The 12,674-nt window shown below is 38.8% G+C and overlaps 1 protein-coding gene across 1 annotated transcript in view; it reads right to left on the minus strand.

Annotated features, from left to right (window-relative positions):
• Positions 1–12,447, minus strand: part of SMAP1 (small ArfGAP 1) — a 228,354-nt gene extending 215,907 nt beyond the window's left edge. Inside the window, exon 1 of the mRNA XM_011969385.1 lies at positions 12,267–12,447. Within this exon, the coding sequence (XP_011824775.1) occupies positions 12,267–12,282 (16 nt within the window). The 5' untranslated portion in view covers positions 12,283–12,447. The remainder of the gene's footprint in view (positions 1–12,266) is intronic.
• Between the last annotated feature and the right edge of the window lie 227 nt (positions 12,448–12,674).

Raw genomic sequence — 12,674 nt, forward strand, 5'->3', positions numbered from 1 at the left:
CTTTTTGTAGAGACAGAGTTTCGCCATTTTGCCAAGGCTGGCCTCGAATTTCTGGGCTCAAGTGATCCAACTGCCTTGGCCTCCCAAAGTGCTGGGATTAGAGGTGTGAGCCACCATTCCTAGCCTATGCACTGTATTTTGTTTAAATAAACTCCCTCATCCCAATCCTTAGCAACCACTGATCTATTTTCTGTCCCTATAAGTTTTATCCCTTTATTTAATAGAACTCCATGTAATTATGGCTGGGTGCAGTGGCTGACGCCCGTAATCCCAGCACTGTGGGAGGCCAAGGCGGGTGATCACCTGAGGTTAGGAGTTCGAGACGAGCCTGGCCAACACGGTGAAACCCTGTTTCTACTAAAAATACAAAAATTAGCTGGGTGTGGTGGCGCGTGCCTGTAATCCCAGCTACTCGAGAGGCTGAGGTAGGAAAATCACTTGAACCCGAGAGGTGGAGGCTGCAGTGAGCTGAGATCACACCACTGCACTCCAGCCTGGGAGACACAGTGAGACTCCATCTCAAAAACAAACAAACAAACAAACAAAAAAACAAGAAAACCATGTATTTGTAATCTGTACTATATAGTCTTTTGTGTACGGATTCTTTTGCTAAACAGAATGTTTTTATGACTCATCCACTAGTTCATCGCTTTGTATTGCAAAACATTATTCCACTGTACAAATGTACTATTTTCTTTATTCATTCATCAACTGGTAGACATTTGAATTGTTTCCAGTGTTTGGCTATTACAAATAAAGCTGCTGTGAACATTCAAGTGCTTGTTTTAACTTTGTCTTATTATTAAGTTGCATTACTTCTTTAGATATTCTGAATAAAGGTCCTTACCAGATACAATATTTTTCCCAGCCAGTCTATGACTTTTAAGCATCTCTTGAAAAGCAAAAGTTTTTAATTTTGATGAAGTTCATTTTCTCAATTTTAACTTTATGGAATATAATTTTGTGTCCCATCCAAGAATCCTTTGCTTAATTCAAGGTCCCAGAGATTTTCCCCCATATTTTCTTCTAGCAGTTTTATAGTTTTAGCTCTTAAATTTAGTTTTATGATCCACCTCAAATTAGTTTTTGTGAATGGCATGAGGTAAGATTCAAGGTATTATACATTCTGTTGTTGTTGAAAAAATTATCCTTTCTCTCCATTGAGTTACCTTGGCACTTCTGTTAAAACTGACCATAATATGTGAGTCTATTTCTGGACCATGTATTATGTTCCACAGATCTATGTCTGCCCTTACACCAATACCACATTGTTTTGATAACTAGCTTTTTAACAACTGTTAAAAGTCAGGTTGTGTAAGACTTCAAACATTCTTTTTCTTCTTCAATGCTCTGATTTTGGAAGGTCCCTTGCATTTCATTAAAAATTTTAGAATCAGCTTGTCAGCTGCAACGAAAAAAGGCTTCTGAGATTCTGACTGGAATAATACTGAATCCAGAGATTAATTTGAAGGGAAATTACATCTTAAAAATATTGAGTCTTCTAATCCATGAGCATGATATCTCTGATATCTCTCTCCACTTCTTTAGGTACAATATTCATTAATTTCTCTCAGCAATCTTCTGTAATTTTTAGTATACAGGTCTTGCACATATTTTGTTAAATTTATCCCACAGTTTTCATACTGTTATGCTATTGTAAATCATAATTTTTATTTCAAATTCCAATTACTTGTTGCTAGTATATGAGTTACTTTTTCTATAGTCACTTTATTTCTGTAAACTTAATAAACTCAATTATTCATTCTAATCCCTTTTCTGTAAGTTTCTTAGGACTTCCTACATAAATGATAACATTGCAAAGAGATCGTTAAATGACTCTTGCATGCATGTATTTTTAAATAGGTCCTGTGAGAAAGGCTAATTTAAGTAGTACTTCATCAACCTATACCATCTTAAATACATCCAACTCAGTACCACTTATAAAAATCTAGATTCTGGCCAGGCACGGTGGCTCAAGCCTGTAATCCCAGCACTTTGGGAGGTCAAGGCGGGTGAATAACTCGAGCTCAGGGGTTCGAGACCAGCCTGGCCAACATAGCAAAACCCTGTCTCTACCAAAAATACAAAAATTAGCCAGATGTGGTGGCACATACCTGTAAGCTACTCCAGAGGCTGAGACAGGACAATCGCTTGAACCTGGCAGGCGGAGGACGCAGTGAGCAGAGATCATGCCAATGCACTCCAGCTTGGGTGACAGAGTAAGACTCTGCCTCAAGAAAACAAAAAACCAAACAAAAAATCTAGATTATGTATACAATTTTTATCACAAATCCACTTTGGTAGGCAGAATAATGGCCCCCAAAGATGTCCTGTTCTATCCTTGGAATCTCTGTGAATAACTTAAGGACTCTGAGATGGCAGTTTTGTCCTGGATTACCCAGACAAACTCAATGTAATCACAGGGGTCATAAAAGTGCCAGAGAAGATGTAACAGTGAAAGTGGGGGGCAAGGAGGAGCAGAATCAAGGATGACACACTGCTAGTTTCAAAGATGGAGGAAGGAGCCATGAGCCAAGGAATGCAGGTGGCCTCTCCAAGCTGGAAAAGAAAACAGATTCTCCCCTAGAACCTCCAGAAGGAATGCAAGCCTGCTAACACCTTGCCTTTAGCTCAATCATACTCTTTTTGAACTGTGACCTCCAAACCTGCTAAAATGATAAAATTTGTATTGTTTTAAGTCATTCAGTTTGTGGGATTTTTTAATAGCAGCAATAGGAAATGAATATACTAGTGATGATCATTTCACTCAAACAATCTTCTGTTAATTTTTTTGTCACTGTGCACCATCATCACCCTACACCAAAAGCAACTTCCAAGAGTAGAAATGCATGAACTAAATAACACCTAGACTAAACCATAATTTTTATGAATTTTCCTACAATGGAAGATAAATCTATCCCAAATATTATTTTCCAGAATTCCCCTTATTTTCTTAAGTTTAGGCTTGAGCTCATCACTGCTCAATGAAAGGCACTCTTTATAAAAGATCAATGACAGACATCTGAAGGTCTACCATCAATCACTTGGATCTCTGGTGAAATGGAGACCAAAAAATTGCTGGGGTATAGGGGCCACAGAGAATGGAAGATTATTAGAATTACTTTTAATTCTCTTTCCTTTGGACCCTCAAGGTCCTCACATTTATCACTCAAAATAAATGTGAACATAAAATTAAAATGTTTCCAAGAGCACTTTAAGCTCTGTTTTATGTGAAAAAATTTTAAAAATCACTTCTATAAGATACTGTAACTAAATGCCACTCCAAGTTAAACACAATTGTACCTAACATCTGAGGTAGAAAATACTGACATTAATAGTAAGAAAGCATTACAGTGAAAAAGTTTTAAACAAAAGGACAAAAGGACTCCTCAATCTGTGGGGAAGAGTCCTATGAGTTGTGCGATATAGCTTGGGATAATTAAAGCTAATACCAGGTAAATTTGCTCAGCAAGACCTAAATCATCAGTGAAAAGCTTTAAATAAAAACTCTAAGTTTGATGACAATACAAATCTCAATAGGACCCAAAAAATAAACTCTCAATAATACAATTTTCATGTCAGTAAAAAATACTATGTCAGTAAAAATACTATGCCAGTAAATACCAACATAGAAGTGACAAGGTTTGGGATTCAAGAAAGAACACAGATCATATAAGGTTGAAATAAATCTTTGCAATAAGGATTAAAGAGAACAAGGACAATCGGTCACTAAGCAAGGCAGAGGCAAAGCTTGGACTGAAACCTAGCTTTGCTCAATCAAGCTAGCGTTCTTTCAATTCTATCATGCTGTTTCTATGGTTTAAAAAGCCCAGGTATACGACCAGTATCTGACCTAAGGATATAGCTGTAAAAACAGGGAAAAAAAGAAAAAAATATATATATGCATATATATATATATGGAAGACAAAACAAAAAACAAAGAAACAAAAACACTAAAGCACTTATCTGTGAACTCAGTAAGTTTCTAAAATAAAGTTTAGGCAAGGAAGAGTGGCTCACACCTCTAATCCTAGCACTTTGGGAGGCCTAGGTGGGAGGACTGCTTGAGGTCACGAGTTTAAAAGCCCAAACAACATAGCAAGGCCCCTTCCCCACCACAATCTACAAAAAAAAAAGTTTTTTAATTAGCCAGACATGGTGACAAGCCTGTAGTCCCAGCTACTCGGGAGGCTGTGGCAGGCGGATCACTTGAGCCCAGGAGTTAGAGGCCACAGTGGGCTATGATCACGCCACTGCACCCCAGCCTAGGCAACAGCATGAGACCCTGTCTCTATAAAAAGGAAAAAATAAATAAATAAAATAAAGTTTAGTGATGAGATAAAAATCCCAATTTGTTTAAATTGGTATTTTGAAGTTATGGTGGTTCTGCACTTAAATGCAAGGAGGAAAACTAAAATGAAGATATTGCCCACATTTGAACATATTTGGCAATAATCTGAGAAAAACCTTAAGTTAGCTGAAGGCGACAGTCTTCCCAACAACAATCTCTTACTTCACAAAATTTCTACAACAAAAACAGGTGTTTTATCTAGCATTACCATCAAACATAGTTAACAGCACAGGCTACATCTCCTGGGCTGAAATACTGACTCCACAGTTCAGATTCCCATCCCTATCTCATCTCAATAAAATCACAATTTTCCCAGGTTATAAAAGCCTCTGATGCTCATCCTTGCTCCTCCAGACTGTACGCTTATTAGCAGGCTAGGTTCTAGAGCCAGCAGAAATATACTGAGGCTCCAACATGTGCTGTATAATATACTGGAAGAAAATATATATTACCAATTATGCTTCGAGGTCCCCAAGACCAACCTCAGGTCCAGTCATTTGCTAAGAAGATTCAAAAGATTCAATATACAGTTGTACTCATCTTTATGATTTAATATAGCAAAAAGATACTAAGCACAATCAGCAAAGCAGAAAGGCACAAAAAGTCCAGGGGAAATTATAAGCAAGCACCCAGGTGCTCCCGTTCAGTGGAGTTGCAATGAGCACGCTTAATTCTCCCAGCAGTGAGCTGTGACAACACATGTAAAATAATGCCAACCAGGGAAGCTCATCAGAGACTCAGGGCCAAAGATTATTAGGGAGACTAGTCATGTAGGTACCCCTGCCTGCCACATATGCCAATTCCAGAATCCCAGAAGAAAAGCAGATATTCAACATAAACCACATTCATTATACAAACAACTTAGGTACAATGACAGACTCTTATCACTTAGGGTGGTGGGATCATCCCCAAGATCCCCCTCAGATGTTAGCCAAACGCTGTGAGGCCTGCTTTGTTAACTCTTTTCTCCACACCAATGACTAATAGATCCTTCTGAGCATGAACCTTATCTAACTATTCCCTGCTAATCCCCAGCTCCTAAAAAAGTGCCAGTCACCCCAATCCAAGCTTTTTTTTCTGTTGCCTAGGCTGTAGTGCAATGGCATGATCTCAGTTCACTGCAAGCTCCGCATCCCGGTTTCAAGTGATTCTCCTGTCTCAGCCTCCCCAGTAGCTGGGATTATAGGCGTGCACCACCACACCCAACTAATTTTTGTATTTTTAATAGAGATGGGGTTTCACCAAGTTGGGCAGGCTGGTCTCAAACTCCTGACCTCAACTGATCCACCCACCTCGGCCTCCCAACATGCTGGGATTACAGATGTAAGCCACTGCTCCCAGCCTCCCAAAATTTTTTTAATGAAAAAATTCCTGACTCCACTACTTTAAGTTCTGTGTTCCTGGATAATATTACCTACCTCAAAGGTTGTTTTGAGGATTAAATGAGTTAACATATGTAAAGTGTGAAGTATATCATCTCTTGTAAAAATAAAAAATAAAAAATAACTGTAATTTGTGAGCATATATGTAACGTTATTATTTGCTTTTTTTTTTTTTTTTAAAAACATTCTCCAGGTCACAATGGAGCTATCCTATCTCTAACTTCTAATCAATCTACCAATGTAAACATACATTAGAACTGGTCATTGTTTCATGTCTACTGAGATCTCTAATTAGCTTGTAGACAACTATAACCCAAAACTTTTCGTTTTTGTCTTTTTTGACAAAGGCTGGAGTGCAGTGGCGCAATCTCGGCTCACTGCAACCTCCGCCTCCAGGGTTCAAGCAATTCTCCTGCCTCGGCCTCCCGAGTAGATGGGACTACAGGCGCCCGCCACCGCACCTGGCTGATTTCAGAATTTTTAGTAGAGACAAGGTTTTGCCATGTTGGCCATGCTGGTCTCAAACTCCTGGCCTCAGATGATCCACCCGCCTCAGTCTCCCGAAGTGCTGAAATTACAGGCGTGAACCACTGCAGCTGGCATCCAAAACTTTTTTAACACACACAGTAGTATCTAACGTAGTACTTAATCTTTTTAGTGCCCAGAAAATATTGATTTATCAACAAAACTAAATGTCTGTAAAATTAACACTGTTACAGTGGTAAGAATGTAAGGCAGTCAACTCTTCTGATAATAATTACAAAATGGCCTCCAAGTTTCTTTGATCTTCTTGCATTGAGAAAATTGAGCAACTGAACTAAAATGGCTTGATTCTAATCCTTGGAAAGACTATTAGCAGAAGAATTTGAAATAAGCAAAAGGGGCTGGGTGTGGTGGCTCACACCTGTAATTGCAGCACTTTGGGAGACTGAAGTGGGCAGATCACTTGAACCCAGGAGTTCAAAACTAGCCTGGGCAACATGATGAAACATAGTTTCTACAAAAAAATACAAAAATTAACTAAGTGTGGTGGCACACATCTGTAGTCCCAGCTACTTGAGAGGCTGAGGTGGGAGGATTGCTTAAACGAGGCAGGCAGAGGTTGCAGTGAGCCTACATTGCACCTCTGCACTCCAGCCCAGCAACAGAGTGAGAACCTGTACCAAAAAAAAAAAAAAAAATGCCAAAGTCTTGAGTTTATAAAGTATATAATTTCAAATATTCCACTCTGCCTTAAAGAGAGCATTGATTCAAGTCCGTTATAGGTTAATAAAGATGGAGAAAGATATATATACATATATATAGTACAACAACAATTTAGGAGATGCAAGTCTACTTAACTAACGAAGTCAAGTACTGACAGTGTTATGTTAAACAAACAAAAAAAAGACAAAGAAGAACTGTGAAGAATAAAAGGAGGGGAGACAACATGCTGCCCAAGTTTTAAACTGATGAGTCAGAGACCAATGGTTTCCATCCCAGCTCTGATACCACGGCTCTGCACAATCAGGAAAAACCTCAAGATCAGCAGAATTACAAGAACAGACCCATCAGACTGAAGCTTCACATTTTGAGGAAACTTTTAGATTGGCAAATTTCTTTAAGTGAATTATAATCAGACTTTTACTTATATAAATTTGTCCTATAAGCATCAACAGCATAATAAACACCAGTCCCCAAGGTGAACTTTACTTTTTAGTAAAAATTACTACACTTTAAAATGTAACAACTCTAAAATATCGAAGACTTAATGAAAAACATGAACTCTTCGATTAGCTCTTGCAATCAAATGGGCTCTACATGTTTATATTTTTTGAAAAGGTTATAAAGCTAAAAGACTCCCTTGAAAGCAAGGTATTCGACATAATTAGGTTCTGCCAATTATTTGCACATGGAAAGCACAAGTGGGACAGAGGCCACATTCCTACAGGAAGAGCAACTAACAAAAAACATCTACAGACACTAAATGGTTGCAGCACCATCGGCCTTATTCCCCAGTCAGCATGCCAGTTTCATGGGTGAGAAGCAGCTATGACAGTGGGGCAGCCGTAGCAGTGGCGGTATGCGTGGCCTTGAAAGCAGTTCAGTAGTGGCTCCCTGACTTTCCCTCCTCCAGCCTTTCCAAGGACTTGGTAAGTACCTGATTCCTGAAAATAGCTACAGTGGATCTGTTTCCTGCTCTATACCCTGACTTATACATTGACATTGTGTGAATTCAGGTTCTCTTACCCTCTTCTTGGACCACTGTACAACATCTCCTAACTCAGGATTTGCCTGCAATCCTCACTATCCCAGTTCTTCCTCTGACCTGAGACTACCAAAACTGCTCATGCTTAAAGAAAGCTTATCTAGTAAGGGCCATATGGAAACAACTTCTGTTCTTTCACACTGGTACATTTGTGTGTGCAGCTGTGTCCTTTAATTCCTTCTCTATCTGATGAAATCCCACTCCACCTTCAGAACGTAGCTCAAATGAAGACTCCTTCTGTGACTGTCCCAACAGGGTCACTCCACATGCCACTCCCTTTCACAGGTGCACTCCTTTTCACATACCCTGCTGCCTGCCTGGGGCTCTGTGCTCATTCATTCACACATTCATTCATTCAAAAAATATTTGCTAAGTTACATTTACCTACCACATGTAATGAAAACTGGGGATACTACCCTAACCAAGATAAACAAGATCTGTCCTCTCTTGCAGCTATAATCCAACAGGGATATAGTATACCCCATAATCACCTAAATAATGTTTAATTATAATTGTGATAAGTGCAATAAAAGATTCAGGGTGTTGTCTTTTATCTATAAATGGAAACCTAATCTAATCTCAGAGGATCAAGGAGAATTATTTCCCTTGAAAAGACATTTAAGCAGGAATTGAAAGATGAGCGAAAGCTGAGCAGGCAAAAACTCGTTAGAAAGCTTCCCAGGCAGAAGAACAGCACGTGCGAAGGTCTTGAAACAGCATTCTAGGAACTGTAAAGACCACCAGTGGGCAAAAGTCAAGGTGCAAGGGGAACAACAGCCTAAAATAAGTTTAGAGGTAGTTATTTCTTACAACCATTATTACAAGTACTTAGCACATTATTTTAGAATTATTTACTTGCAAAAACAAAATCCACACTAAACAAACTCCTTTAGGTCTTACAAATTTTTTTTAGCTCTCTTACCTAATACAGTATCTAACAGTGTGTCTTCAAGTCAAAATCTGCGGAATGAAGAAACGAGTGTTTGATGTGAGCAAGGAGCTTACCCTCTCAGTATCATACAGGCTAAACAAAACAATCTCCAGAGTTAAAAAACCTTATGTTTCTGACTACCCAAAATTGAATGGGCAAGAGACTCACTTTCACACCAATTTAAATATGCTCAAAATCAAACCTAGTAAAAGATGCATCAATAGACGGATAAATTGTGGTCTGTCCATACAATGAAATATTATTCAGCCATAAAAGGAATGAGGTACCGACACATTACAAAATGAATGAACTTTGAAAACATATTAAGTGAAAGTCAGAAACAAAAGTCCATATGTTATATTACATGACATATCCAGAACAGGCAAACCTATAGAGATAGAACATGCAATGGTGTCTGCCAGGGGCTAGGGAGAGCGGACAGTGGGAAGAAACGTCTCAATGTGAATTTTATCTGTATGCTTTTTTTTTTTCCCCCCGGGGATGGAGTCTTACTCTGTCAACCAAGCTGGAGTGCAGCAGTGCGATCTCCACTCACTGCAACCTCCACCTCCCAGGTTCAAGCAATTCTCCTGCCTCAGTCTCCCAAGTAGGGATTACAGGCGCCTGCCGCCGCACCCAGCTAACATTTTTCATATTTTTAGTGGAGACAGGGTTTCACCATGTTGGCCAGGCTGATCTTGAATGCATTTCTGCATTTTTAAAATCTCAGAAATATACATTAACAAGCATGGGGTATGTCAGTGTGGTGCCTGCCAAGCCCAGTGATGTTTTCTAGGAGCCCTACCCACTAGTTCAGGCCACTCCTGATGTCCAGCACAAGATGCCCTGTTCTGAGCCTGTGAAAGAATACAGAAGTGGGAAAAAAAAAAAAAAAATCAAAGCTAGGATTACCTGTAGACAACACTTTAAATACTGAAAACTAACCTTGAAGCTGGTAAGGTGTTCTCAGTCCTCACTGCTCCCTAAAGTGACACCAACTAATAACCAACAAGAGCTGCTTTAAACTCCCACTGAGTCATGAATGCAGCTAGGAGAGAAGAGGAGTAGTTCCATCTGCCTGTTCTTAAATTCCCCAGTTGTTCAACAGATTTGGTAAGAGCAGCATCAAGAGCAGGAAACTGGTGCCTATGCCATCCTTTTCTCCTTCCTTGCTTCTTAAATACTGTCAATCCAGGAAACACAAGCTGGTGATTCAGTAAGAAAATGTCAAAACCCAATTGACATACCTCTACCAACTATTATAAGGCAAGATAATACAGGGATCTCAAATCCTAAGCTTCAGTTTCGGTACATATTCCCAAAGATCAGTGGAAGAAGCTTCTTTAAAAGAAAGAAAATTAAGTTAACTGGGAAATAACTTTGAAATACAGTACATGAAAGTTTGATGCAATTTACTAGACAGTGAAGAAAACATCAATACATACACAGAATGAAACTTCTTAGTAACCGAGCTGTAGAGTAAGATCCTTAACATATCTTTTAAAAGTACTACATTTATTATGTCATCCTAGCATATAGATCCAAAATCATGTAACAAGCCAAGAATTCTACTAAAAAAGCCTCCATAATGTACTTCAACCTTACCAAATACTCAAAAACTGCGAAAATATATTTACATCTATTGCTCTACCATGTCAAAATTTTCAGTTACAACTATGAAATCAAGTCTAATTAAGCCAACAAGTGGCCTTACCTGTGATTTTTTTGCCTGAAAGATCAAGATAACACATTGAAATAATTTACAAGATCATTTTAATATTCTTCTAGATTTAGTAGCAACAACAAAAAAAAAATCCTTGTAAATTATACTGTGGAGTGCATGCCCTTCAAGCTGCACCCTTGTACTCTTGATACCATTCTCTTCTCTCCCACATCCCTCACTTCTCAAAACAAGTAAACCAACAAAAGGCCAGACAAAACCAAAATACAAAAGACATTCATTCAGTATATACCGTGGCAATACAAACATTGAGCAAAACGAATACTTCCTATTCTTCAGGTCCAAAGAAGTAAAACTTTTCATCCTAATTTAAGAAGTACATGATTCTCTTCTCCCCACCCCAAAAGAGTAAATGAAAAAAAAAAAAAAGTTAACATGGTTAATAACGGCTTTTAAAAATCTGTATTATTTTAGAAAGCATTAGTGAAAATCTGATTTTATAAAGTATTTTTCTGGAAACAGAAATTTGAACAAAAATTAAATTATTTTTAACGATGTCTGTAGATGAAGGAAGGTTAATTCTGAAACTGTTACTATTCAATTTTTAATGAACAGATTTAATATTTACCAGCATCTCTACTTAATCATGTTATTACTCAAAATGACAAAATGTGTACTTTTTAACTTCAGCTTCTTTCTTCTTCTTGGCCTTTTAAAAGACCATTTTTCAGTGTTTTACTAGTGCAGTCCATGAAGAGCAAGCGACTGAGCCTCAATACAGTACAGAACTCCCAAATAGCCACACACAATCAAGTTACTAGGAAAACAAATATTACAAGAACCAGGCATGCACTTTGTAAAAACTCATCACCTGAAAAGGTTACGCAGGATAAATATAATTTTGACTCAATCAAGTTACTATACTGAAAAGTGCTTCATAAAAATAATCTAGTTACAGTATTCCTACTTGATTCTTCCAGTAATTCAGTACCTGTTATGACAGTGAAGAAACCTGCTGATGTTGTGTGGCTCAGTCTAGTCAAATATTACCAGTCTACTGAAATGTGACTCATTTATATAGTATTGAGAAAGAACAGTAAAGCTTCAGGAAGAGTCTAAGTCAAATAACACAGAAATCTTAAAGGACATTCCCCAAAGAGACTGTCTCCTGCTTTGGAGAACTACCCTATTTCTCGCCCAATAACGAAATAAACCAATTAAAAATAGACGCAATCTTTTATTAACTACACAAGACATTTCTTTTAAAAAAAAAATTAGAAATGTTTCCGATGAGATTACTTGCAAGACATTAAACATAAATCAGATCTCCAAACACAAAATATAGCAGCTAAAAATAGTATATCTATTTCAAAGGCTGAGGCAGAAGCCCTCCAACTGAACAAACTAAAATTAGGTCTTTTCTGTCTCTAGATCTTTAAAATGAACCTTCAACATTTATGAGGTACACAAATCAGTGTCCACACATTCTCCCAAACTAGCTGGTCAGAGAAAACCTAATTACTAAAATCTTCAGAAATATAAACCCACTGTCCTCCAAGAGATTCATGTAATGAAATTCCTCATCATTCTGGCCAATAACCAGACTAAAAAACAATACTACTACTAATAAAGACCTTTCTCCAATTAATTTATTCCGTAAAACTCAAATCCACCGAAAAAGACCACCATACTCTTTTTCAAGAGGCAGAGACAAGAGCCTTGTACAAAAGCTGTCAGGTGGGGCAGACAGGTAGGGCTCTGTCTGGGAGACCAAGAATCCGGACCGGAGAGGGAGGACGTGGTCACACCGGAGGGTAGAAGAGGGGATCGAGACCTAAGGGCGGCCCCACCCACAGTGATAGCTATGAGCAGAGCTAGGAGGGCAACTCTCTAACCCTAAGCTCTGCCCAGACCCGCGTCCGGTTCCGCGCTCCCAGCCCTGCTCCTACCCTCAGCCCTGTGGAGGGTCCGAGCATCGCTACTCCTGCACCTGCTCAACCCGGGGTCGGGGAGGAGGGGAGGCTGGGGCCACTGACAGGGCCTGCGAGCCTGACCTCGCCCCAGACCCGCGTCCGGTTCCG

Source organism: Mandrillus leucophaeus, unplaced genomic scaffold, assembly GCF_000951045.1.
Source record: "Mandrillus leucophaeus isolate KB7577 unplaced genomic scaffold, Mleu.le_1.0 Scaffold889, whole genome shotgun sequence".
Classification (NCBI taxonomy): Eukaryota; Metazoa; Chordata; class Mammalia; order Primates; family Cercopithecidae; genus Mandrillus; species Mandrillus leucophaeus.